Raw genomic sequence first — 25,370 nt, forward strand, 5'->3', positions numbered from 1 at the left:
GTCTGACACAGTCAATATATATATATAGAAAATAAAAATTGCCCAGTAGCACCTTAGAGACCAACTAAGTTTGTTCTTGGTATAAGCTTTTGTGTGCACGCACACTTCTTCACATAGCAAGTTCAGGTTGCACAATCGCAGCTGAGTGGGAGGTCTTGTTTTGTTTTGCTTTGCAAAAAAAATAATATCAGTTTTTTTGTGATAAGGAAAATGACGAGAAAATGCACTGGAAAGTGGGACAATACTCACAAACAAATCAGCATGAATGCTCAATAAATAGGTCATCTGGAACACGGGCATAGCCAGGATTTTTGTTAGGAGGGGCAGTTCCGACGTGATTAGTCAGTTAGTGAAGTATTTCTGTTGTTTTACTTGGTGGGAGGCAGCTGCCCCTCCCTACCCCCCACCCCCGGCTACACCCATGTCTGGAAGTGCCTTCAGAGTCCCCAAGGGAGCTCCAAACTTACATTCCTGGGAGTGCAAAGCAAGCAGTTTTGCCATTAGCCATGTTAGTTGCTCAGGGGCCCCACCAAACTTCCATTCCATTACACACTTCATTGTGGCCACGCAGGATCCTGCTTTCCATACTGCTTGTGCCTGCAAAAGTTTTGAGACAGTCACATTGCTTCATGTTCACTCAGCACAGATCCCATAACATCCTCCTGAAGTCCCATAGCTTTTTATGCCACAAATGTCCTGGTTTATTTTTGTCCTGCTTCTGTTGCACTATAGCTCCTCCAAACAGCAATACTGTAATGTGGTAGCATTGGAGACCCATCACAGAATAAATCCACCACTATTGCACTATTATTGTGTCAAGAACATGTTGCAGAATACACCCACAATAAAGCACCAGTCTGGAGAAGTCCTAAAAGAGACCCAGAACTACACAAGAATGAAATGAGATAAAATGCAGCCCTAACTCCATTCTAACACCTTATTTCCAACTCTGCCTCCCAACTTCAGGGTGGGAATTAAATTATCCTCTTTGGCATTGTTCTTCCTTGTTACCTAAAATTTTAGAAATATGCAACAAGGCTTAAATATCCTATGTTATTAATGTTCCAAAGCAGCTGAAAACATTGTCAAATGAAAAGGATTTTGAGAAATGCCTGAAGATTTAAAGGGGGGGGGAGGGGGAGAATGAGGTGAGGAAAGGAGAGCAGCCTCTTTCCCCCCTTTTTAATAAACCCTTTAGAAAAGATTTACAGTGCCGATAAGTGAACAAAGAGCTAAGATGAAAATAGATCTGAGACTCGGAGCTGCTATAGATCCGTTTAATATAGGTGTTTGTTACTTTTCAAAGACAACCGGGAAGGCTCCAGCAAGGTATTAATGTGGGGCCCCAGTCAAGCTGGAAGGCTAAGGTGAGGGGAACTGAAAACTAAACAGGTACCAAGGGGTGGAGGCAAATAGGGTGCCCAAGGGCCAAGGTGCACATATAATTCTTGAATTGGGGAAAACCTAACAAGGAAAAGTGTCGTTGCAATGCACACTACGGCACTTATGCTGATCCCAGTGCTGTGCGACTGGTTTCCTCTACGTTTGCTGGTTTGTGACGCTGCTGGAAAGGCAGGCAGGAACACAGGATAGGTCAGCCAGCCCCACTCCATCTGTCTGGGCACGTCACAAACTCCCACCTGCCCTGGCTGTGGCACCTGTGCTGTGGGTTGGTTGCCCACATCCTAACACCTGAGAGACCCCACACATTTTACTTTTTTGAAATGCTTCAAGTGTCCCACTGATAACATGGCTACCCCAAGGGTCTGGTGGGAATGACAGACAGTGGCAGCAAAGTCAGGTCAAGACAGTGTGGGGCCCTTGTGAGTACCCCCAAACCCCCAGCCAGTGCCCAACTTGGCCAAACCCTGGCACTCGGCTTGCTCCCAGGGACTGTGCTGAATGAAGAATCACCCAACTGTACTAAAAAGGTAAAGGTACCCCTGACCGTTAGGTCCAGTCGTGGATGACTCTGGGGTTGCAGCGCTCATCTCGCTCTATAGGCCGAGGGAGCCGGCGTTTGTCCACAGACATGTGGCCAGCATGACTAAACCGCTTCTGGCGAACCAGAGCAGCGCACGGAAACGCCATTTACCTTCCCGCCGTTTACCTATTTATCTACTTGAACTTGACGTGCTTTCCAACTGCTAGGTTGGCAGGAGTTGGGATCGAGCAACGGGAGCTCACCCCGTCACGGGGATTTGAACCGCCAACCTTCTGATCGGCAAGCCCTAGGCTCTGTGGTTTAGACCACAGCGCCACCTGCTACTGGACCTTATTTTTCCTGGAATAATAAGTATTTTTCCTGGAATAATAAGTATTTTTCCTGGAATAATAATAATAATATTTTTCCTGGAATAATATATTTTTCCTGGAATAATAATATTTTTCCTAGAATAATAATAATAATATCCTGAGATTCCATATAAGTTTTGAAGTCCCAGGTTTTTCCAACATGGTTGGGAAACACCGCTTGCTTTCTGTAATGTTCACCATCCTGAGTTTCTGTAATGTTCACCATCCTGCCCTAAAATCAGAGTTTTAGGGCAGCAGCTGAAGAAGGAACAAAAAGGGTTTTCTTGTAGGACCACTGTAGTCACCCCCAACGACACGTTCTCAAGATGGAGGGTGAGGGAACAGCTGCAGTCGCCTGTGGTTCCTGCGCAATGTTTGCCATCTTGCCAAAGGTTGCAGGCAGCTTTACCTGCAGCAATTGCATGTTGATTGCCCTCTTAAAAGACAAAGTCCAGCAACTGGAGGAACGTGTAGCTACGCTCCAAAGAATTAGAGACCTGGAACTCTTCTTGGAAGCAACAGAGCACACCGTCTCCACCAAGGAAGAGACAGGGGACTCCCCTGAGAAGGTGGCTAGTTCACCAACACAGGAGCCAGATATATGGAGAAACGTGACTCAAAGAAGTAGGAGGCCCAGGGTTCGCTCTGATTGTTTAGAAATACGCAATCGCTTTGAGGTCCTTTCCCCTACGATGGAAGACGAAGAGCAGACTCCATTTGAGGATCTCTCCCTCATTACAGTCGATCAGGTATATGAAGACGAGCAGCAAAGGCAGTCCTCAGGGAATGTCCAGGCGACCTTGGAACGGACAGCTCACAGAAGAACCCCGACCAGACCTAAGAGGAGGCGTGTGGTGGTGATAGGGGATTCCCTACTGAGGGGAACAGAAGCAGTGATCTGTGGGCCTGACAAGATGTCTCGGGAAGTGTGCTGTCTCCCCGGGGCTAAGATCCAAGATGTAACTGAACGACTGCAAGGAATCATAAAACCCACTGACAAATACCCCTTCCTCTTGGTTCATGTGGGAACCAATGACACTGCAAGCAATAGCCTCCAGAAGATCAAAAGAGATTACGAGGCTCTGGGCAGGAAATTGAAGCAATTAAATGCACAAATTGTCATCTCATCTGTCCTCCCAGTTGAACGACGTGGCCCAGGGCGAGAGGGAAAAATAGTGGAAGTGAACAACTGGCTTCGCAAATGGTGTAAACAGGAACGGTTTGGATTCTTAGATCACGGACTGCAGTTTCTTGAAGATGGACTTCTGGCAAACGATGGGCTGCACCTCACAACGGTTGGGAGGAATGTTTTTGCAAAAAATCTCAGAAACCTCATCAGGAGGGCTTTAAACTGACTAATGTGGGGGAGGGAGACAGTGCTCCTGAAGGTAGGAGTCTATCAATTGATGAAGATGATCATCCAAATGTCATAGACCGAATGGAGCAAAGAGCATGCAGACCTAGTGGTGGGAGGAAAAAATCCTTAAATAAGAGACACGGGGGAATGATTAATGGACTTCAATGTCTGTACACTAATGCGCAAAGCATGGGAAATAAACAAGATGAGCTTGAGCTCCTGGTACAGCAAACTAAATATGACATAATAGGAATCACTGAAACCTGGTGGGATAAATCCCACGATTGGAATGTAATAATGGAGGGATACAATCTATTTCAAAGAAACAGACCAGACAAGAAAGGAGGAGGAGTGGCGTTATATGTCAGGGATGTGTATACCTGTGAAGAGATCCAAGATTTAGAACCTCAAAGCCAAAGTGAGAGCATTTGGGTGAAAATTAAGGGAGAGAAGAATAACAGTGACCTCATTGTGGGAGTTTACTATAGATCCCCAAGCCAAACGGAGGACATAGATGATGCCTTCCTGGAACAGATGGCCAAGCATGCAAAAGGAAGGGAGATAGTAGTAATGGGGGACTTCAATTACCCGGATATTTGTTGGATGTCAAACTCAGCCAAGAGCATAAGGTCAAACAGATTCCTCACTGCCCTTGCAGACAACTTCATTGTCCAGAAAGTGGGAGAAGCAACAAGAGGAACAGCCATTTTAGATCTGGTCCTAACCAATGTTGATGACCTGGTTAGTGGGATAGAAGTGGAAGGATCATTAGGCGCGAGTGATCATGCTCTTCTGAAGTTTACTATACAGCGGAAAGGAGCAGCCAAGCATACTAGGACTCAATTTCTCGACTTTAAGAAAGCCGACTTCATAAAGCTTAGGGAAGTGCTGGGTGAGATCCCATGGACAGTAATACTAAAAGGAAAGGGAGTTCAAGATGGCTGGGAGTTTGTTAAGAGGGAGATAGTAAAAGCACAACTTCAGGCAATACCAATGAGACGGAAACATGGAAGGTGCCTAAAGAAGCCAGGGTGGCTATCTAAAGAACTTTTAACTGAGTTAAGATTAAAAAAGGATGTGTACAAAAAATGGAAAAGGGGGGAAACCACCAAAGAGGAATTCAAACAAATAGCCAGCACGTGTAGACACAAAGTCAGAAAAGCTAAAGCACAAAATGAACTCAGGCTTGCTAGAGAGGTTAAAAGCAACAAAAAAGGCTTTTATGGGTATGTTCGTAGCAAAAGGAAGAACAAAGAAACCGTGGGGTCACTCAGAGGAGAAGATGGTGAAATGCAAACAGGGGACACAGAAAGGGCTGAACTCCTCAATGCTTTCTTTGCCTCAGTCTTCTCCGATAAAGAAAACAATGCCCGACCTGAAGAATTTGGAGCAAATGATTCAGCAGAGGAAACACAACCCAGAATAACTAAGGAGATAGTACAAGAATACTTGGCTAGTCTAGATGTATTCAAGTCTCCAGGGCCAGATGAACTGCATCCAAGAGTATTAAAAGAACTGGCAGATGTGATTTCAGAACCACTGGCAGTCATCTTTGAGAATTCCTGGAGAACAGGCGAAGTCCCCGCAGACTGGAGGAGGGCAAATGTTGTCCCTATTTTCAAAAAGGGGAAAAGAGAGGACCCAAATAATTACCGCCCAGTCAGTCTGACATCAATACCAGGGAAGATTCTGGAGCAGATCATTAAGCAAACAGTCTGTGAGCACCTAGAAAGGAATGCTGTGATCACCAATAGTCAGCATGGATTTCTGAAAAATAAGTCATGTCAGACTAACCTGATCTCGTTTTTTGACAGAATTACAAGCCTGGTAGATGAAGGGAACGCAGTGGATGTAGTCTACCTTGATTTCAGCAAGGCATTTGACAAGGTGCCCCATGATATTCTTGTAAAGAAGCTGGTAAAATGCGGTCTTGACTATGCTACCACTCAGTGGATTTGTAACTGGCTGACTGACCGAACCCAAAGGGTGTTCATCAATGGTTCCTCTTCATCCTGGAGAAGAGTGACTAGTGGGGTGCCACAGGGTTCTGTCTTGGGCCCGGTCTTATTCAACATCTTTATCAACGACTTGGATGATGGACTCAAGGGCATCCTGATCAAATTTGCAGATGACACCAAACTGGGAGGGGTGACTAACACCCCAGAGGACAGGATCACACTTCAAAACGACCTTGACAGATTAGAGAACTGGGCCAAAACAAACAAGATGAATTTTAACAGGGAGAAATGTAAAGTATTGCACTTGGGCAAAAAAAATGAGAGGCACAAATACAAGATGGGGGACACCTGGCTTGAGAGCAGTACATGTGAAAAGGATCTAGGAGTCTTGGTTGACCACAAACTTGACATGAGCCAACAATGTGACGCGGCAGCTAAAAAAGCCAATGCAATTCTGGGCCTCATCAATAGGAGTATAGCATCTAGATCAAGGGAAGTAATAGTGCCACTGTATTCTGCTCTGGTCAGACCTCACCTGGAGTACTGTGTCCAGTTCTGGGCACCACAGTTCAAGAAGGACACTGACAAACTCGAACGTGTCCAGAGGAGGGCAACCAAAATGGTCAAAGGCCTGGAAACGATGCCTTATGAGGAACGGCTAAGGGAGCTGGGCATGTTTAGCCTGGAGAAGAGGAGGTTACGGGGTGATATGATAGCCATGTACAAATATATAAAAGGATGTCACATAGAGGAGGGAGAAAGGCTGTTTTCTGCTGCTCCAGAGAAGCGGACACGGAGCAATGGATCCAAACTACAAGAAAGAAGATTCCACCTAAACATTAGGAAGAACTTCCTGACAGTAAGAGCTGTTCGACAGTGGAATTTGCTGCCAAGGAGTGTGGTGGAGTCTCCTTCTTTGGAGGTCTTTAAGCAGAGGCTTGACAACCATATGTCAGGAGTGCTCTGATGGTGTTTCCTGCTTGGCAGGGGGTTGGACTCGATGGCCCTTGTGGTCTCTTCCAACTCTATGATTCTATGATTCTATGATTCTATGATTCTATGATTCTATGATTCTATGATTCTATGATTCTATGATTCTATGATTCTATGATTCTGAATGGGGTTGTCTAGGCCAAATTCTTATTGTCATAACTGTTCCTGAGAAATCTGGTACTTGCCTCACCATTGGGACAATGGTGAACTTTCCCTCTTCCTTCTCTTCCCCCACCCACACATTCCACTCTATGCGACAATTTCATGCTGCTAGCTCCTTTCCTATCTGTCACACCCAATTTGGCATTGCTGCTTCGAGGGGAGAGATGTCCGTTATTATTTTTGTCTGAAGCGCCATCAGCGGCTTGTCCCCCAAGCTGAGATTTGTTGTCATCCACCTGCAGAAGCTGCAGCTGTCACACTGAATTCCACTGCCCACTCCGGCCAGGAAGTCGATTCGGAAGGGAGCTTGGCAGGTGTGAACTTGCCCCTCGCCCTCCTCCACACGATGTGGAAAGCGCACGTTCCCACAATGCACTTCTCTGGATATTGTTTTGCTCTGGTTAAGACCATATGGAACCCTTACATTCTATCACTTTCTTCATCAGCCACTGGGGTCAAATAATCATATGTACATCTGTTAAGTTTCACCCTGTAGCTAAAACAGCCCCTGGTGGGGCTAAGGCTGAAAAACAAAACCACTCACTGATTATGGTTCTTTTCCCATTTGTGAAGGACAGGAGGTTTGTTACAGCAAGACAGGGATGAGGAACCTGACGGCTTCGATATTGCTGGACTGCAGCTCCTTTTATCCCTGACCACGGATCGTGGCGGCTGGGGCTGAGAGTCCAAAAGCATTCTGAAATATACTCAGAGTCGCAAAGTGATTTCATGCTCTTTATTCAGCTCATAGTGGTGAGGAGGAATGAATGAAAGTCCCCTCAAAGTATCTGCTTTATATACATTATTTACACAATGGGCTGCACATGATTGGCTAATTCCGGAATTCTACTGTAAGCCAATCAGGTTGTGGATTCACTTCTATCTGGAGCATGATTGGGTAGTTCCTGCCAACCAATCATACTGCTGCATTGTTCTAGGACCAATCAGACTGCTGCCTTTTGGATCCTATTGTTCTAGGACCAATCAGACTGCTGCAGTTTGGATCCTATTCAACTCAGTACATAACACATTCGGAGGATCACAAGGTAGCCACCACTGCAGTAAACTTTCACCTGACGCAGTAAATATTTGAGGCACTATTTCCAAAAGAGCATTGACATTCGTCTACAGCAGCATAACACAAACATTATTGGGCTGTATTTGCGGGATTCAAGTCCCTCCCAACCTCTACTGAGTGCTTCTCAAAGGGTGTGGTGCACCACATGGCAAGTGGGAGGGAAGATGCAAGGACAAAGAAACATTTAAGCATTGCTGTGCTCTATAGCATAGTATCAAAAAACGGTTTTCTATTTGCAGAATATGGATAGATATATTTTCAAAATGGGAGCAAGAGCAGTGATACTGCAAGCTCACACCTCTCATTGAGTTTGCATACATAATTAAAGTATGTCTAGGGTTGCCATACATCTGGGAATTCCCAGACATGTCATCTTTTGGGGGGCCTACATACCCATCTGGGGGGAAATTTACATTTTAAAGCAAGTGTCCGGGATTTGTGGGGGGGGGGAGGGGCTGGGGTGTACGGGTGGCTCTGGTTCAGGCTCTGGTGCAGAGCAGCTAAATTGCAGCTTGGAAGCCAAATCATGTGCAATTCTGACTCTCTTTCTTGAAATTAACACAATGTTGTTCTGCCAAATAACAGCAGTTCTTTCCAAGGATATCAGGACAAAAGGAAAGAGGAGGTTGAAGGGGAACCAAAACAGTTTTATTAACAAATAAACAGCAGGCACGCAAAGCATAAAAGAAAACATACCCGACAGGGGCTCCACTCTCCCCTTCAGCTGCCCGGAGCCCCAGGTAGAGCACAGGAGAAAGACCCTGACCGTCAGGTCCTTTGATCCGGGAAAAATTCCCCGGGCCCCTCCCCCCTATGGCTTTTACAGCCTGCCTTGATGTAATCCAGTGCCCCTGGCATTACTCAGGATTAGCCCAGGACCCTGAGATGGAATTAATACAGAGCGGCTGAGAGTCTCTCACTACCTGCAGCCGGGCATCCAGCCACCACTTGCAACACAGAAGAACACAAGAAAACTCCCGACAGGTGTGTGAAACACCAGAATCCAGCAGACCTCAAACTGGGGATGTGAAAGGGAAAGGGACATGCCACCTAACTCCTCGAAATACAATGGTCTTCCGCATTTCCACTACAAATGTCCAAACACATATGGTTAAAGAAGAATATATGCAAAGTATTTACATTCACATGCTTATCCAAGCATGGACTTAGTTTTCCTTAGCTGAAGATCACAGCTTCTGTGTTTTTTCCTCTTTCCAGTCTTTGCCCTCAGCCTTCTGCACATGACCAGCTGGGCCAGGCAGTTCCTTCTGAGAGGTTTCCACTTTCTCCTTCCAGCAGACTTCTCCTGACTGGGAGAACACCAACGTCTGCATTTCTTTCTGCCCCCAACATTCACACAGAAACATGGGCCTCCTCTCCTCTGTTGTGTCTCCTCTTCAGAGTTCATGGACATGCAGCTATTATACTCAAGTCACTCATACTCAAAACAAAATGGAGAATGTAATAAAGACACCTTCCATGTGACCAGAGTTAACCGATCACCCAAGAGTTACTGGGGAACATTCCAGAATTAAACACACAGTAATGCAGTTAAACATTCCTAATTTCAGTAAATTAAATTGTTACAAGGTACTTTACAAGGTACATATATAAGAGGTTTGTTTGTAATTATATTTTGGGAAGGATTCATGTTCTTACGTAGCTGCACTGTTTTATACTTTCTGAATGCTCCGTGATCGTATCCTGAAGTGCTTGTGTTCTGGGTTATCAACTGAGTACTGCTAGTTGTTGTTTCCCTTTTCCCCTCAATTTATTTCTTGTCAATAAAGCATTTGGTGTGGCACAATCAAATTTTTATTCTGAAAGTGTGGCCCAGAGAAAAAAGTTTGAGAACTACTGGTGTACATCATGCACCTCTACATTTCAGACTGATTTAACAAGCATTTCCCATCCTCAAGAAACCCTGGGAACATAGATTTATTAAGACACATCACATTTAACAGAAAAATTCACTACACTCTCACCTAAACATGACTTCCAAGATTCTTTGGGAGAAGCCATGGCTGTTAATATAGTATAAAATCAATACACACATATAGCCACTGGCTAAATCAGGGCATGTCATTAAACCATGGCTTAGCAATCTGAGAGTGTGACATGACGAGCTTTGGGCTTCTGTTCACCTCCCTTATTCATGTGCAAGGGGCAGAAATTTAAAGCTTCTGGGCATGGTTTGTAACAAGCCACACTTTCCCGGTTCATCTGAATCTTATTATTAATTTTTTATTTGTGAATTTAACAAGAAGAGGAAAGATGAGAGGAAAAGATAAAATAACATTTTAAAAAGAGAAGAGATAATATTGATAAACAATAATATACAAATAATATTAAGAACAATAGACCACCATTAGTCCATGAATCTTAAACCAAACATATAAATTAATTAATTTAAGCCCTCCAGATGTCCAAATAGGTATCCACAGAAGATTCCTATATGAAATATTTCTGAATGCAGCCAAGGTAATAAGGTCCTTGGGCCACTGTGTGATAGATGGTGGGTTTTTATCCTTCCAGAGTTGAAGTCTCTTAGCTACCAGAAGTGTTTACAAAATCCACTTTTGTAGTCCATCCATGAGTCCCTTTACTATAGGTAAATGGTTCAGAAGCACATTCCTTTCATCTGAATCTGAGAAACTGCAGTTGGTACACATCCTGGTTTCTGAACCAAGTATGGTTTGTGCAACCCAGTGTTTCCACAACTGTTCACCACTGCTTTACATTTCCTCCCCTTGTGCATAAAGATGGAGGAAAGCACAAGAACTCAAACTTGCTGAGGTTACTAATCCCATAATGCTAAAACATTGTTTAGAATTACATCTGAATTTTGTCAATATGACATGGGGAAACTGACAATAAGGGTAGAGGGAAAGGCGTATCCCCCTAAAAACTGAGACAAGCCAACAATCGCAAAGCAAGCCTGAGTGATTTGCCTGGACTTCTGTGCTAACCTTCAGGTATCGTAAACACATTCCACTATATAGAAAGCACAGTGTATTGGGCAAATAACCCAGTAGTGTATCTATTAACACCTCGTAAGCATTTGAATTGTCTTGACACGTGTCTGATTATGTGACATTCTTGTTCATTCAGACATCATTTAGGAAAGTGTAAGATGCAAACAGGGCCTCGGGTAATGAGTTCCACTATTTCTGCTGACTCACAAGAACATAAGAAGAGCCCCGCTGGATCATGCTAAAAGTCATCGAGTCCAGAATCCTGTTCTCACAGCAACCAACCAGACGCCCATAGGAAGCCTATTAAATAGGCATGAAGGCAGCAAGTTCATCCTCTCCCCTGGTTCTCCGGAACTGGTATTTCAGTCATACTCCCTCTAATACCACAAGTAGTACACAGCTATCATGACCAGTAGCCATTGAGAGCTTTGTCTAATCCGCTTTTAAACTCATCTCAAACTGGCGACCAGCACCACACCTTGTGGCAGCAAATTCCATACATTCAGCTATGCACCGTTTGAAGGTGTACTTCAGCTTTACTCTGGATTTTCAGCCTACCTGTGCAGCATTGCAAACAAATATAGCATCAATCCTTGCTTTTACCTGCAGTCATGTGTCAAATTCTACTGCTGGAGAGCTCTGTGTCGCAAGGATGCCACATTTAACTGAGCTGGAGAAGCAAGCTCCCCACCCAGCAGGTGTCTAGGGGGCCACATCATCCCCCCAACCTCCCCACTGGTTTTTATGGGAGATGCAGGAAAGGTTGGGGAACGGTCCTCACAAGACTAGCAGCTGGTTTCTTTCATTATATATATATATTAAATTCCTCAGATCCTCACCATCTGATCCTAATTGTCATCAATCTTGCCATTAGGTAGAGTTACAGCTGGGCATGGGGTGGAAGGAGTAGCGCTAATGGGATTTTCTGCCTCAGGTGCTAAAATCTCTTGATTGGCCCCTGGACTGGGGGGGGGGATGCCATTTCCTGCTCTGCCTCAAGCAGCAGAATGTCTCAGCCTGCCCTTATACAGGTTGCCCACCAAATTATTTCCCTAGCACCACTGCTGACGCCAAGCAGCACACAGCCTTGAAGGCCCTTTCCTAGTATGTTGATGCTTTCCTCTCCCAAATCCTTTCCTACATGAAAATAGCTGCCCCCGCTTCCTAAACACCCTCGTTATCCAAATCTCTGTTCCAAAGTGACCAAAGGTCACTGCTGCCCAGGCAGGGAACAGCTGATCTGCTAATCTGACTGAGTGTGGTGGGTAACACTGATATTTAAGGGAAGAAGTACTTAAAAAAACCCCAAAACATTTCTATGCCACCTTCACACAATCAAAGCGGTTCACACAAATTGGAAGGTGGCAAGGAGAACAATAACTTCCAATAATTGTATCTAAACAGAAACACCAAGCACAAACAAAAAACCAGAATAAGCTGAAACCAGAATAATACTTACTAGGCGGATCTCAACAGCCGAATGCCCTCCAGAACAAATACTTTATATATCTTTGTTTCCCAGCAGCAGCCACAGTTCACCCCTTTGCCTGATTAAGAATATCACGTCCTAGCCTTGAAAATGGTTCAGTATTTGGGGTGTGGGGAGTGTGGTAGGCTGCCTTTGAGACACCCAAGGGCCTGAGGTAGTATACGTTGCCTCATTTAGTTCTCTGGGATCACTTCAAAAGGACTAATAACATAATAGTAGAATAACTTAACCTCTGTTGTCTCTGATTAGATTACTGTGATCCCTTAAATGTGGGGCTGCTTTTGGAAACAGTTCAAGAAGTGCAGCTGATGTAGAATTCAGCACCAGGTTAAGGCAGTCTGTGCATATAACACCAATTCTGGCACGACTCCACTGACTGCCAATTAGTTTTCAGGCACAATTAAAAGTGCTGATTTTGAACTACAAAGCCCTCTGTGGTTTAGGACTGCAATATCTCAAGGGCTGTCTCTCCCCAGATGAACCAGCCAGGACACTGCGCCCATCATTTGAGGGCCTTCTTCATGTGCCCACTCTGAGGAAGGTTCGGGGGCAGCAACAAGAGGAAAGCCTTTTTCTGTACTGGCCCCCCATTTACAGAATGCTCTCCACAGGAAGACACACCGGCACCAGGCAAACACCCTTTTTATTTACCCAGGCCTTCATCCTTTAATTTGGAGAATAATTAGTTCTGCCTGTGGCCTCTTTTTTGCACCTCAACCTTTTACTGGGGTTGGTTGGATTTCTCTTATATATTAAGCATTTAAAGTCATTGTTTTATTGCTGTTTTTGTACTTAGTTTTAAATGTTTCTTGTTATTTCCATTCTTACTTTGTGAGTCACTTTGAGACTTTCCCATGTAAAGAGCAACAAATAAATATAGTAATATTAGTGATTAAGTGAATGAGCTATGAGGTAACAAATGTCCGGCTCAAAATTTAACTCAGCTGTGAACTCACCAGTCAATCTGAAGCAAACTACCCCCCAGATCAGCTCCTGCCCCATCTGTGATACAGGGAGAACAAATGGGACCTTCAGCAAAAGGCTACTTACAGTGGGGAGAATTTTGTTATCTGTTCTAGGCAACCAGCCATGCCTTATTTCAGGATAAATCACCTCACACCCTCTTTTCATTACACACACACTCGGTATTCTGTAGCCAGTCCACTCTGCATGCTCAGTCCTCATTGAGCTGTTTTCTGTCCCCTCAGGGGACAGGAAGGAGTACATATGCACATCTTAGGATTCACCTGAGCATGCTCATACCATCCTCTGATTTCTTGGTTGCCTTACTTGGCTATAGCCTTGTCTGTGGCTAATCAGCTATGTTCAAAATTAGAGGGAGTAGTAATACTGACTCAGGACAATTGTAAGGATTGCTGCAGTGCTGTGTGCAAAGTGCTTTGAGAACTTAGTTGAATAAATAAATAAATATTAATGTCAGAAGAAACATCTATTAAGGCGTCCTACTAATTAGGCCATCTAGGTCTGTACTGTCTACTTATAATGGCTGTTCTTCCAGGGCCCCAGGCAGAGGTCTCTCCCAGCACTGCTTTTAAACTTTTAACATTTAGAGATTTTTAGTTTAGAAAAACTGGATGGGAGGACATGATAGAGGTGCATAAGATTATTCATGGCATGGAGAAAGTGTTCTCAAAAAACTATGATTTTGGGACATCGAAGAAGTTGAATGTTGGAAGATTTAGGGCAGACAAAATAAAGTACCGGTACTTCTTCACACAGTGCATAATCTATGGCATTTGTTCCCATAAGATGTAGTGATGGCCGCCAACTTGGTGTTGGAGAGAAAGGGTTGGAATGGAGTTCAGCACAATGGCAATTATTCCAAGCACGTTAAAACTTGGTTAGATTTACATCCGTCGTCATCCACCTTTAAACAAGTATTGCCCATAAAATATTTAGGCTAGAATAAATCGTAGACACTTAGCTTTACAAATACAGGCAGCAACCATTTCGTTTGGGGGTTCCCTTCCTGACCCCCACATGCATCAGTGGAGCATGTATAAGCATGTGCTGCCCTGTTCTGCCTTCTTCTGGGTCCAAAAGGACCGTGCATCAACTAGACATACCTAAAATGGTTGCAGTCTGTAAGTGAATGTTTTATTCACAGTCTCCATCAGCTGGCAGTAAAATAAAGGTGTAAAAAGGTTCCAAATAACTTCATAAAGAAAAGGAATTGGTTTCCTTACAAAATGATAATGCAATCTTCAGGTTAGCAAAGAAGCAGGCTGTAAAATCTCCCTTTTGGAGAGAGTAAGGTTCCTTCGTTTTTCTTGCATCTGGGAGCCATTGACTGTATGGAACCTTGCTTGTTTGAGGAAGCACAAAGAAAAAAAGACTGAAAGCGGGGAGCAAAGGCTGCTGTGTGCCTGCCAAGCCACACTCTGGTAACTTGAGCTCAGGGCTCAGGTTAACCCTTTCATGCATGAAAGTGTGAGTCAGTGACTGTATATAAAGAGAATTAGACAAATCCATGGGAGATAAAGCTATCAATGACTACTAGCAACACTGGCTTATGTTCTGCCTCCACTGTCGGAGGCATAAGGCTGTGTATACCAGTTGCTGGGAATCACAGGGTTTTGCTTGCTGGCTTCCCATCGGCATCTAGTTGACCACCTGTGAGAACATGATCCAGGATCAGGTGGGCCTTTGGCTGATCCAGCAGGGCTTTTCTTATATTATGCTTAACTGGAGATGCTGAAGAATCTGGGACCTTCTGAATCCAAAACATGTAGATCCTTCATTGAACTATGGCCCTTCCTTAGCTCAGTGTTTCATACTTCACTCTTCAGACAAATTCACCTTTGAAGCAGAGGCCATATACATATTCTTATGCTTTTGAGACTGAGGCAAAACAGTTAAGTGATCTGTGCAGACAGGGAAGCCAAGGCTCAAGTGACTATATTAAATGTTACATTTTGCACATGTCAGAATATAAGCACACCCCTGGCAAATGCTGAACATGTTTTTCCACCTCACCCCAAACAAACCCCATAGGCATCATCTACACTTCTGTCTGCTTCCAAAGTCACATTTCTGGATGGTATCCTGGAATGCAATTCAAAACTGCATGGTGGGACATAATGAACCACAGCATTTAAAAATGCATTGAACAGTGGGACATAGGGACTGCTGTGAAAGGACTTTGTAGAGTGAGCACAGTTTGAATTAGGACCACCACCATGTGTCCTACATTTACAGGGGACAGTTTTCTATTTGAAGGTTCAAGTTTAGTTTATAGAAAGAAGAACCCTGAAAAGTGAGAGCAAAGAGGGGGCCTTGGAGTTGGCCATCAAAAGGAGCACCTGAGCAGCAGAGAGAGCAGGCCACAGATCACCTGGGCACAATCTTCCCCACGAGGGTAAATTGCATTGTATCTCTTTCTCGCTTTTAAAATAAATGTTATTTTTCAGTCTTTCAGAAATATTTTGACAAATCAACATACAATCCGACATTTTCTAACAAATACGTATATTTTGACTTCCCCCCATTCCTTTTGTGGTTTTTAATTTTGTTTTTAATTTGTAACACTGCATCTCCTTCAGTACTCCAGTTATTAATTACTCCCTAGTTATTCTTTGCATTGTATCTCTTTCTACATAGTAATTATTTATTAATTAGCATGTGAACATTTTATAAAAATCTGTGTCCTTTTTTATGGTGAAACGTGTCCTCTTTATTTTTGCATCATGTAACTGGTGCCCTGGTGCCCTTAATCTGAACGGAGGTGCCACTTCAGACAGGGGTGCCAACTAGAAAAAATATTGAGGGGGGGGAGGGAAGCCCTGCCCGGCATCAATCAATCAATCAATCAATCAATCACATGATGTGGCACACACACAGCATTTTTTGGGGGGGGGTACAAATATTTTATTGGGGGGTGTCAAATACCTCTTGGCCCCTAGGAGTTGGCTCCTATGACTTAAGATATCACTGGCTGTGATCAACATTCTTCAGCAGCATAGCTGTCAAGTGTCCCTTATTTGAAGGGACAGTCCCTTATTCCAGCGCCATGTCCCAGTACTGTCCCTTATTGATGGATGTCCCCTAAATGTCCCTTAAATGATGTCCTTTAAATTTCAAAGGCCGGGGAGCCATCTTAAGTTGAGGCTGCATAGGCCTTGTGGTGCATGTGATTCAGATTCTATTCAGTTGAACCTCTGGTTACAAAGTTGGTTGGACAGTGTTCTCGAAGCTACCCAGCATGAGTTTGACCAGACTGCAGGAGGACAGGAAGACTGGAGTGCCTGGAACAGGTGAGGCTGCAGGTCCCTTATTTTGGCTGCTGGTCCCTTATTTTCAAATCTGTAAGTTGACAGCTATGTTCAGCAGGGCCCAGCTTCACTGGGGAGGGGGCAGGACAAACCTGCCAGGCAGGCTCCTTCCCACACATAGATCATGATTCCATTGCATACATTCAATCTCATGATTTATATTTATAGCCAGACATGGCAGGAAGGTGTGTGCATGTACTGGACATTTGATGACATATATTTTCGGCCTGTAAATCAGCACTTGTTCCCCCTGTTCTTGGGATCAATGTCCCTGATTATCAATGTGGTTTTTGAGAGAGCATTTGACGTAGGAAAACACAAATGATTTCTCTGTCTCTCTAACTACAAGTCCTGGCTTAACTGCACAAAGTATATACTCCTTGTCCTAGGAAAAAGGCCTGGAGCAGCATTTTTCTCTTCAGACTGTTGCAGCACTGCTTCTGTTCCGATTGGCTCTAGCAACTCTCTCAAGATCTGAAGTTCAGCTTCATGTTCTGCCCTCGTGATAAAGGGTTGCAGGCTGGTCTGGCCCCTGCCCCGGATCAAAGAAGCCCCGGTAAATTGTACCTTTCTCCCTCATGCTTGGGCCCCCCACCAGAAAGATGCAGAGATCCACTCCTGGTAAACATTTGACGATAAAATGGCGAAAAAGGTGGATTTTAAGAACAACTGTTGTGATTAGTTTCTTTAAGTACCTCAATAAAACAAAAGCAATGTTATCAACAGCAAACAGATCCTTCCAATCCCACTCCCTTTTAGTAAGCAAAAGGGATTTGAGCCTTTGGCATGCATACCTAATTCATACGTCAGCCTGCTGGAGTGTTTATATAACCATCGTCACCAGAAAGCTGAACTATAGTTGCCGAAGCTGCTGAGGAATAACAACATGTTATCCCAAGTATTCAGGGTTGTCTGCCCCCTCCCACTACTTAAATGTCACCCCGGTACATTTGAATAACTTTCTTAAACACATGGTGACAGAGGACATAGTATGGGAAGGTAATGCACCATATTTAAAGTACTTTGGGAGTGATTTTGATTTGAACAAATTGCACCAATGGTAGTTAAGGGTGCAGGCTTTGGATGTCAAACACACGGCCTCCATGGGCAGGGCCAAAAGCTGCAGGGTGATGCCCCGTGATGAGATGAATACCATTTTAAAAATACTTAGAATATTTGTATGCTACCCATACAAAGATTATCTGGGTGGCTTATAATGTATATTTAATATACTGTACAGTAACCATGAAAAGAAAAAATATATAATGCAGCATTTAAACAAACAAACCTCAAGCAGCCTATAATAAAATCAATAAGACAAGACTCTCAGTCAGCACTAAAAATGCGAAGAGATTTTAAAATAATTTTAAAGGCCTGGGAAAATAAAAAGATATTCACCTGGCACCAACACAGAGTACATGCCAGGTGGCGAAAGAATACCAGCTAGGGTGGCACCATCGAAAAGCCCGTGGTTCACTGCAAACTGCTTTATCTGGTCAGTGCAAGGATTTCTGCCCTACGCATACCCCAGTCTTGGCATATGCCCACCTACAACATCACTGGGCACTTTCCCAAAATTTCAGATATGCCCACTTGCCCAAAAGGATTGGCAACCCCTATGAGGGCAGCAAATGTGTTGCACTCCCGATATTGTTGGATTACATCTTGCATTATTCCTGCCCACTGACCATGCAGGTTAGGGCTGATGGGAACTGGAGGCCAACAACATCTAGAAGGCACCATATTGGGCTATCCCTGCTATAGACCATGGCACCTCCTCACTTTCCTGACTCTTGAATCAGTGCTAGCAATGTACCAAGTACCCAGGAGGACACTGCTGGCAAACTCCTCCCAGTCCCTCCATCCAGGTCTCAATGACACCAACCAGATTTGCCCTGGCACCCACAGTTAAATCAATGATTAGATATTTTATTGTGGACTAAGCCAGGGACTCAGCTACATCACTAAAGGAAAAGCATTTTAAATGCATTGTAACACTGTGGCACCAGATGGCGCTGTGGAGTTCCGTCTTTCGGCAACACGATTTCCCACTATGAGGTTTACAACGCGTTTTGCTGAAAGTTTTTTTGACGTGTCTAGATCCAGCCCAGCAAGCATTCAGTTGATGCCCCGTGGGTATCATACTCCAACATCTGTAGAGCATCCTTTCACCTTGTGCTCTGAGGAGGGCAGAACAGAGACTGGCCCCACAATCCCATGATTTCAGAAGCTGGTGTTTTAGGAAAAGAAACATAGGGCATTGTGAAAGCTCTCTCCCAGCTCCTGGGCATTTCCCCTCCCTGTCCACCAGTCCCTTGGCATGGCCACCCTTCCTGGAAGGCCCAGTTGTTCTGAGATACTTCTATGTGGGGTGGGAGATATGCCCCCCCTCACTCCGAGAGAGGGCACATTTGGCAAGAGCTCTCCCAGCACCCTCTTCAGAAAGCCAGGCAGGTGTGCCAGCTGCAAAAGAGCCAGGTGGCCAGTGAAAGGGCAAGCACCTGCTGGTGCCAGCATTAAAAGGGCAGCTTTATTGCTTCCTTGTTTGGGTTGCGTAGGATCCTGTCTTTACTCCCCCCCCCCCTTGGTGGCTCCCTCCCCGCATCCCCGCTCCCCTGCTGCTCACACACCAGGCAGAGCCCTGTCAGCCTTCAAGGGGAAAGAGGGAGAAGAAAAATAACACTTGAATATGTATTTCTGCTGAAAAGAAAGAATTACTGCCCGCATATGAGGCGGCAGACACCTTAGAATATATAAGGGCATCCTCTGCATATGCAAGAGGCAGGTTCTTGAAGTCAGCTTGCTTCGGGGGTAGGAACTGGAGGGCAGAGGGGCCTCTGGGAGGAAACATGTCCTTGATGGGGCAGCATCTGTCTTTAGGTAGGTGCGGGTGGCTGTGGAATAGAAAGGGGATTTTGATTTTGAAGTGGGTGGGTCTCCAGTTCTCTATGAAACAATTAAATGCTTGGTGATGGGATTCAAGCCCACCTGGAACTAAGTGTCTACTGCTATGAAAGACCCTCCCCAAAATCCAAGATGCCTAAGCTTTCTTAGTGGTAAGTGAAAATAACCTGGCACAAACTCTGCGCATGCTTGAGGGCACTATTTTCTCTGTCAGAGAGGTCTTGAGGCACCTTAAAACATTTGTTAGGGCACACCCACCCCTCTGGAAATTATTTTATTTATTATCACGTTTCAGAAAAATTTATAAAAATAATCCTCAAAAACTTAACATGTACTAGGCGTTAAAAGCACCTCTGCCAAAAGATAGACAGTCTTCTGACATTTTTGGAATATTACCTATATAGAAAGTAAAATAGCAAGGTTAGCCTATAGTTGCATACAACCCCAGTTAGACTGATCACTATGGCTGAAAACAGATCCGAGAGCCCAGATTAAACCTTATTGTATGCTGTCCCCTGTTTAGCCCCCCCCCCAACATCTCTTGTTCGAACTGGAAGATTTAACACACTGCACCCTGCGATTTTGCGCATGGATCTGAACCCACTGAAGTAAACGGATTTACGCGTATGCTGCCGAGGGTGGGGAGGGGGGTCGGGGGCAACCTTTGATGTCTTCCTTCCCCTTGAGATCACAAGTTCAAACCAACCAACCCTACTCTCTTCTGTGAAAAGTACAATTTTAACTTCTTCAGCATGTTCTCCGCCTCCCCCCGCTCACATTATTTTTTTTTGCCCCAGACTCTTTCCCTCCCAGGAAGAGGTGTAGGAAGAAAAATCGCAACACCCTCTCCCATCAGCGGCGGGCGGACTGGGATTGGTGAACTAGGGAATTAAGGAACATCATACCCCCCCCCCCCCCGCCGCCGCCGCCAGCGCCCCCTTCCCTGCCAGCATCTTGGGCAGGGCGCATGCAACTCACGCCCGTCTCTTCTCCGCGCGCTCCCCTCCTTCCGATCAAGTGCAGAGTCAACTTTCTCCCCCCCCCCCCCGCCTCAATTCTCAGTGCATCTTGGATTGCTGCTCCGGATACCTGCTGCTCCTCCTTCCCGCACAGCTCTTTCGCGGTCTCCTTCCCACCGCAAGGATTTTGTTGTTTTCCCTTTTTTGGGGGGGGGGGGCGCCTGCTGCTGCTGGTGGTCTTCCTTTCTTCGAGCTCCCCACACCTCCTCCAGACCCACCTCTCTCTCTCTCTTTCTCCCACACACCCCCCCCTTCCCCGCCGCGCTCTCAATGCTGGCGGAAGATTTTTGCCTTGAAACATGAAGGTCCTTAGCTGGGTGCATCTCCTCCTTAGCCAGTGGCTCTTGCAAAAGGTAAGGAGCGAGCGGGGAAGGGAGAAGGCGCGGGCGGCTTGGCTGGCTGGCTGGCGAGGGGGTAGCGGGCGGGGGAAGTTGCCGTCGCCCAAGAAGGCAGCCTTGTGCCCCAAGCAAACTTGCCCCTTGGCACGAGGGAAGGGAAAGTGGGCACCAAAGGAGCCAGGAGGGATTTCTGCCCGGTCCAAAGAAAGGCTAGTACTGTGTATATGGCGAGGCGGGATTGCTTTAATTCTGGCCGCCGCCCGCATCGTTTCCCCAACTTTGACTCGACTCCGGGTTACAATTCGTTGGAATGTAAGCAGCAGAAACTTGACGCGTGTCTCGAAAGTTAAGGCAGAGGCTGATTTCTGGGGAGCGGGGAGTCGTCTGTATGCATTGATTGGCGAGCTGGGCGGGCGGCTGGGTTGTGTGTGGGTTGCGTGTGTGTCCTGTTTTCTTAGCGTGGGACACAATCAGATTATGTAGCAAGTTCGTCTCCCCCGCCCACAAAAAAGAAATCAGCACGGAGCGCCTGTGTGGGGTGTTTGGTTTGGGTTTTTTGGCGGAGTGGGGCGAGGAAGAGAAGAGATTGCCAAGCTGTAAAAACACCTCCTCCGCTCTCCTCTGGGGCGACGGCCCGTCTGGCGGCTCCGCGGAAGGCGGCTCGCGAGACGTGAATCGTGTAAATATAGCCTGGCTGCCAATTCGGATCCTCTTCCCGCTTAGCCCGCAGACAGCGACGGGGGCGGTTAGGTGTAACTCCGGGTCAAGGCGCGCTCGCAATGCTCGCGCCGCGGCGCTTCGCAATGGCATCGTAAGAAGCCGAAGAGCGGCGGCTTGGGGACGCGCGGGCACCCCGAGGTCGACTGGTCGGTCCAGCCGAGGGCAGCGCCGATCTTTCTTCCCGAACTCAGACGTTCATGCATCGGACGCTCGTGTCATATTCCAGTACGGTATTGCATATTCTTTCAACTCCCATAGGGCTGAAATGCGCACGGAACGCGCTCGCAGGCGCGGCACAAGCGAGGCTCCGGCGCCCGCCCTCACGTACCCGTTGTGTGTACAAACGCGCGCACGTGGTCGTGCAGTGCCACTTGGCTCCCGGAGGCAGGTGGATCAGTACGGAGTTGGTGTGCAAGGTTTGCACGTGGGAACACCATGCAAGCGTGAATAGACTGCACCTACACGTCCGGGTCACCGTACAATAGCGATTTCGTGCAAGGTGGTGGGAAATAGTGTGTGTGTGCTCACACATATTTCAGACGCTTGTTCTGTGAGTTGTGCAAAGTGCTAGACAGCTGTATAAACGTACCTGGCATTTGCTAGGATCTGGGGCTCTCAGGGCAGATCAGCCCATCCAGACCTTCCACTGCAATCCCAGCATTCAGAGTTTTATTTCCATTTCATTATCTACAAAAACTGGTTTCCACCACTTTTTCAGAACCCACTTCCACTGGTTAGGAAAAGAGGTACATTTTTCCCCTCGTGACATGGCAACTCCCCTGCTCCCCTCTTTTGAGGTGCTTCTTCTGGTTCTAAACTGAGTAATTTTAGACAGAGCTTTGACCTTTTGCATTGGGTGTTCCTGTTGCGAATTTAGCTTGTCTCAAATGCCACAAGCACCGCAGAACCCTGGGAGCCACTGTCGCTTCCCCCCAGAGGATCCGATGCACTAGTTCCAATTTGCTGGTCTTGAGGACAGGATGGTTGTTTGCTTGGTGCAAGCCCTCAGAAAAAAATCAAACTGGAACCCAGTTCAGGCACGAACCCTGTCCCCCCTGCCCTTCTGACCTTGACGCCCATCTTCCGAATTACAATCCAGTCCGAAGAGATGTCTTCCATAAAATGCATCGTTCTCTCTGTTGCACATGCGTGTGAAAGGGGATGTAACAGCCAGTGTGTTGCTGTTGGTTCTGTTTCTCCAACATGCTTACAGATTGTGGCATTAAGTGTTTCTTTGTGCCTCGTATAGTACCCCCCTTATTGGTTAAACCAGGGCCCATTAGCTGTTCCACTTGGAGGCTTGCTCCTCTAATTTGCCCAGTTTAAACTGAGTGGAGAAGCACTTAAAGCAAAGTGTTATTAAATAATTGCAGAGGCCTTCCAACTCAAACCTCCCCCCCCCCTTCCATTCCCCTGGGTTTCGGGTCTTTTCTTCTACCAAACATGCTGCCATATTTTTTTTAAGTGACTTTTGGGAGCAGAAATGACCTGGCCCTTGTGATTTGGAACTTTAGAACTTCCCAATTTCTCTTTAGACCAGTCAAACAATAGCTTTCAAAAAGAATCATAAAATTTTGATTCTCTTCCGTCTGCTTCATACACGTCCACTGGTGTGCAGTGTGTGTGTGTGTGTGAAATAATTCTTTCACAGGTAACAGGCATTGCAGTTTTTAGTGCTTGCAAATGGGGAGTTAAGAGCTTCGGTTTCATTTTTAATTTTTTTCTCTGCCTGTGTCTTATTTTTCTTTTTATGGCATTGTAATGTTGCAGGGAGAAATAAGGAACAGGCTCATTAAGCACCAGGCCAGCGAGAATCGGATTTCATGACAATCAATTTTTACTTTTCAACAGTTTCATGAATGCAAACCCTTCCCCCACCCTCTTTTCTTTCTCAAGGAGCTACATACAGACTTTTGCAAGGTTAGATCTAACTAGTTTGTCTTTCTTGGGCTTATCTTATTCTAAGTAGCAAGATGGGGAGGAAAACATTATTTGGGGGCTACCCTCAGCTTTCCACCAGCCTGAGAGCACTGCTTTTAAGAGGCTGTGGGGGGACCTTTGTTTTAATCAGATAACAGCGATTTTTGTTGCTGGCGTGAAAGGCAGGGAGATCAAAGGAAAGAGGTGTGCTTTGGGTTTGGAAAGAAGGTTTAGCTACTGGGGTTTTTTTGAGCCCTGCATTAGAGAAAAAAACATTCAGTGAAGGTACAAATGAGATGCTCTCCTGATTCTCAAACTAGGTCTTGTGCGATGTGTGTAAGAGAGAGAGAGAGAGAGAGAGAGAGAAGATACACTACTGTGAGCTCAAAAAAAGCCCAAAATCTGGGTGGGAAATCCGCAGCCCCCCAACTACACCTCACTGGATCATCAGTTGTTTCAAATAAATATTACAAGCAAAGTTAAGGAATGAGAAACAATTCAGACACCAGTGCCTTCTCAGGCTGCAAGCCGCCACTATTACTGTGGAGGTGCCCCATTAAAATGTGGGGCTGCTTCTGTGGACTTCAATTTTTTATTCAGTTCCTTTGTGGCCCTGTTATAGTGCATCTTAAGCAGACAGCATCCCTCTTCAACTACATTTCTAATTTATCCCAACATTTTCAGTGTTGTCCGTACCATTTAGACAAATGAGATTTTGCAGTTGCCTATAGAACCAAAACCTTGCTGTGAATGAATATTTAGAGCAGAGCCCAGCAATATTCTTTCACCTGAGAATTTGGTTGATATTGAAGACCATTGGAAGTTTTTACTTGCCCCATCTGTGCTTCCTGGTTTCCAGTCTACCCAGCAGCAGGCAAGGGAGTCTAAGATCATGATGTGAAATCCAAAAAATAATAGTGCTGAATGTTGCAGCTGCCATGGTAGCATTTTGGGAGTTTCCCTCAAATAAACAAAAGAAAAGGAGCAGTTTGCTAGCCCTCAAGATGTGGACTCTAACTTAAAATAATGTCTGAGTGCTATCTGGTAATATTGATCTACTAACAGGGAATTGACTTCCCTAAAGTCAGGGGTGCTTCTCATCTTCCTTTGTATCTTCCAAGAAGTCTGTGATCGTGTTCATGGGGATTGTGTCCCCTTTTATCTTCACAAGATGATAACTAACTCAAGACTGCTCAGTGGGCTTGGAATGTAGATTTAGTGTTTCAGATTTATTTGTTTCTTTTAAATGCAGAATTGCCAATCACGTATATAAGTATCCTATCTGTGGCTCTGAGGATGTTGAATGTGATGCTGTCACCTCAGAGTAGACTTTGACTGAAAAGCATCGCTAAGTGAAATTTTACTCACCTATTTCTATCACTGAGAGAATCAGATTCAACTTTATGCAACCTTTGGCCATAAGGAACCCAGGATGTTGCTTAATACCAGGTCAGCTATGGACAGACTGTGGACATCATACAGTTAAAGCACATTCAACCCACATGTAAAGCACCTAATTCATCCCTGAAGGATCCAGGGAACTGTAATTTTCCCTTCACAGAGCTACAGTTCCCAGCACCCTTAACAAACTACACTTCCCAGGATTCTTTGAGGCTAATTGTGTGCTTTAAATGTATGGTGTGAATCCATCTAGCCCAGTACTCTTCTACCTGAGAGCAAGCCTGGTGTGAGAAAGAACGACTTGGCATGAGTACCCTATCCATTACCAGGCTTTGCCCAGTACCAGAGCTTAGTGCTGAAAGGCTCTCTGTCGACCACCCACAGCTGTCCTTTGCAGAAAGGGCACGAGTGCCCCACAAGGCAATTGCTAACAAGCCGATGTACATTGTCTCTCTGAAGATGCTAGCAT

The 25,370-nt window shown here is 45.4% G+C and overlaps 1 protein-coding gene across 2 annotated transcripts in view; it reads left to right on the forward strand.

Annotated features, from left to right (window-relative positions):
• Window positions 1–20,701: 20,701 nt before the first annotated feature.
• NXPH4 (neurexophilin 4) overlaps window positions 20,702–25,370 on the forward strand; it is an 80,492-nt gene continuing 75,823 nt past the window's right edge. For both annotated transcript variants that reach the window (XR_003705556.2, XM_028721275.2), the window contains exon 1: window positions 20,702–20,875. Coding sequence is in view for 1 of the 2 variants with exons in the window: in XM_028721275.2 (XP_028577108.1) it covers window positions 20,822–20,875 (54 nt within the window). In the remaining variant the exon portion in view is untranslated. The remainder of the gene's footprint in view (window positions 20,876–25,370) is intronic.

Source organism: Podarcis muralis, chromosome 2 (genome assembly GCF_964188315.1).
Source record: "Podarcis muralis chromosome 2, rPodMur119.hap1.1, whole genome shotgun sequence".
NCBI lineage: Eukaryota > Metazoa > Chordata > Lepidosauria > Squamata > Lacertidae > Podarcis > Podarcis muralis.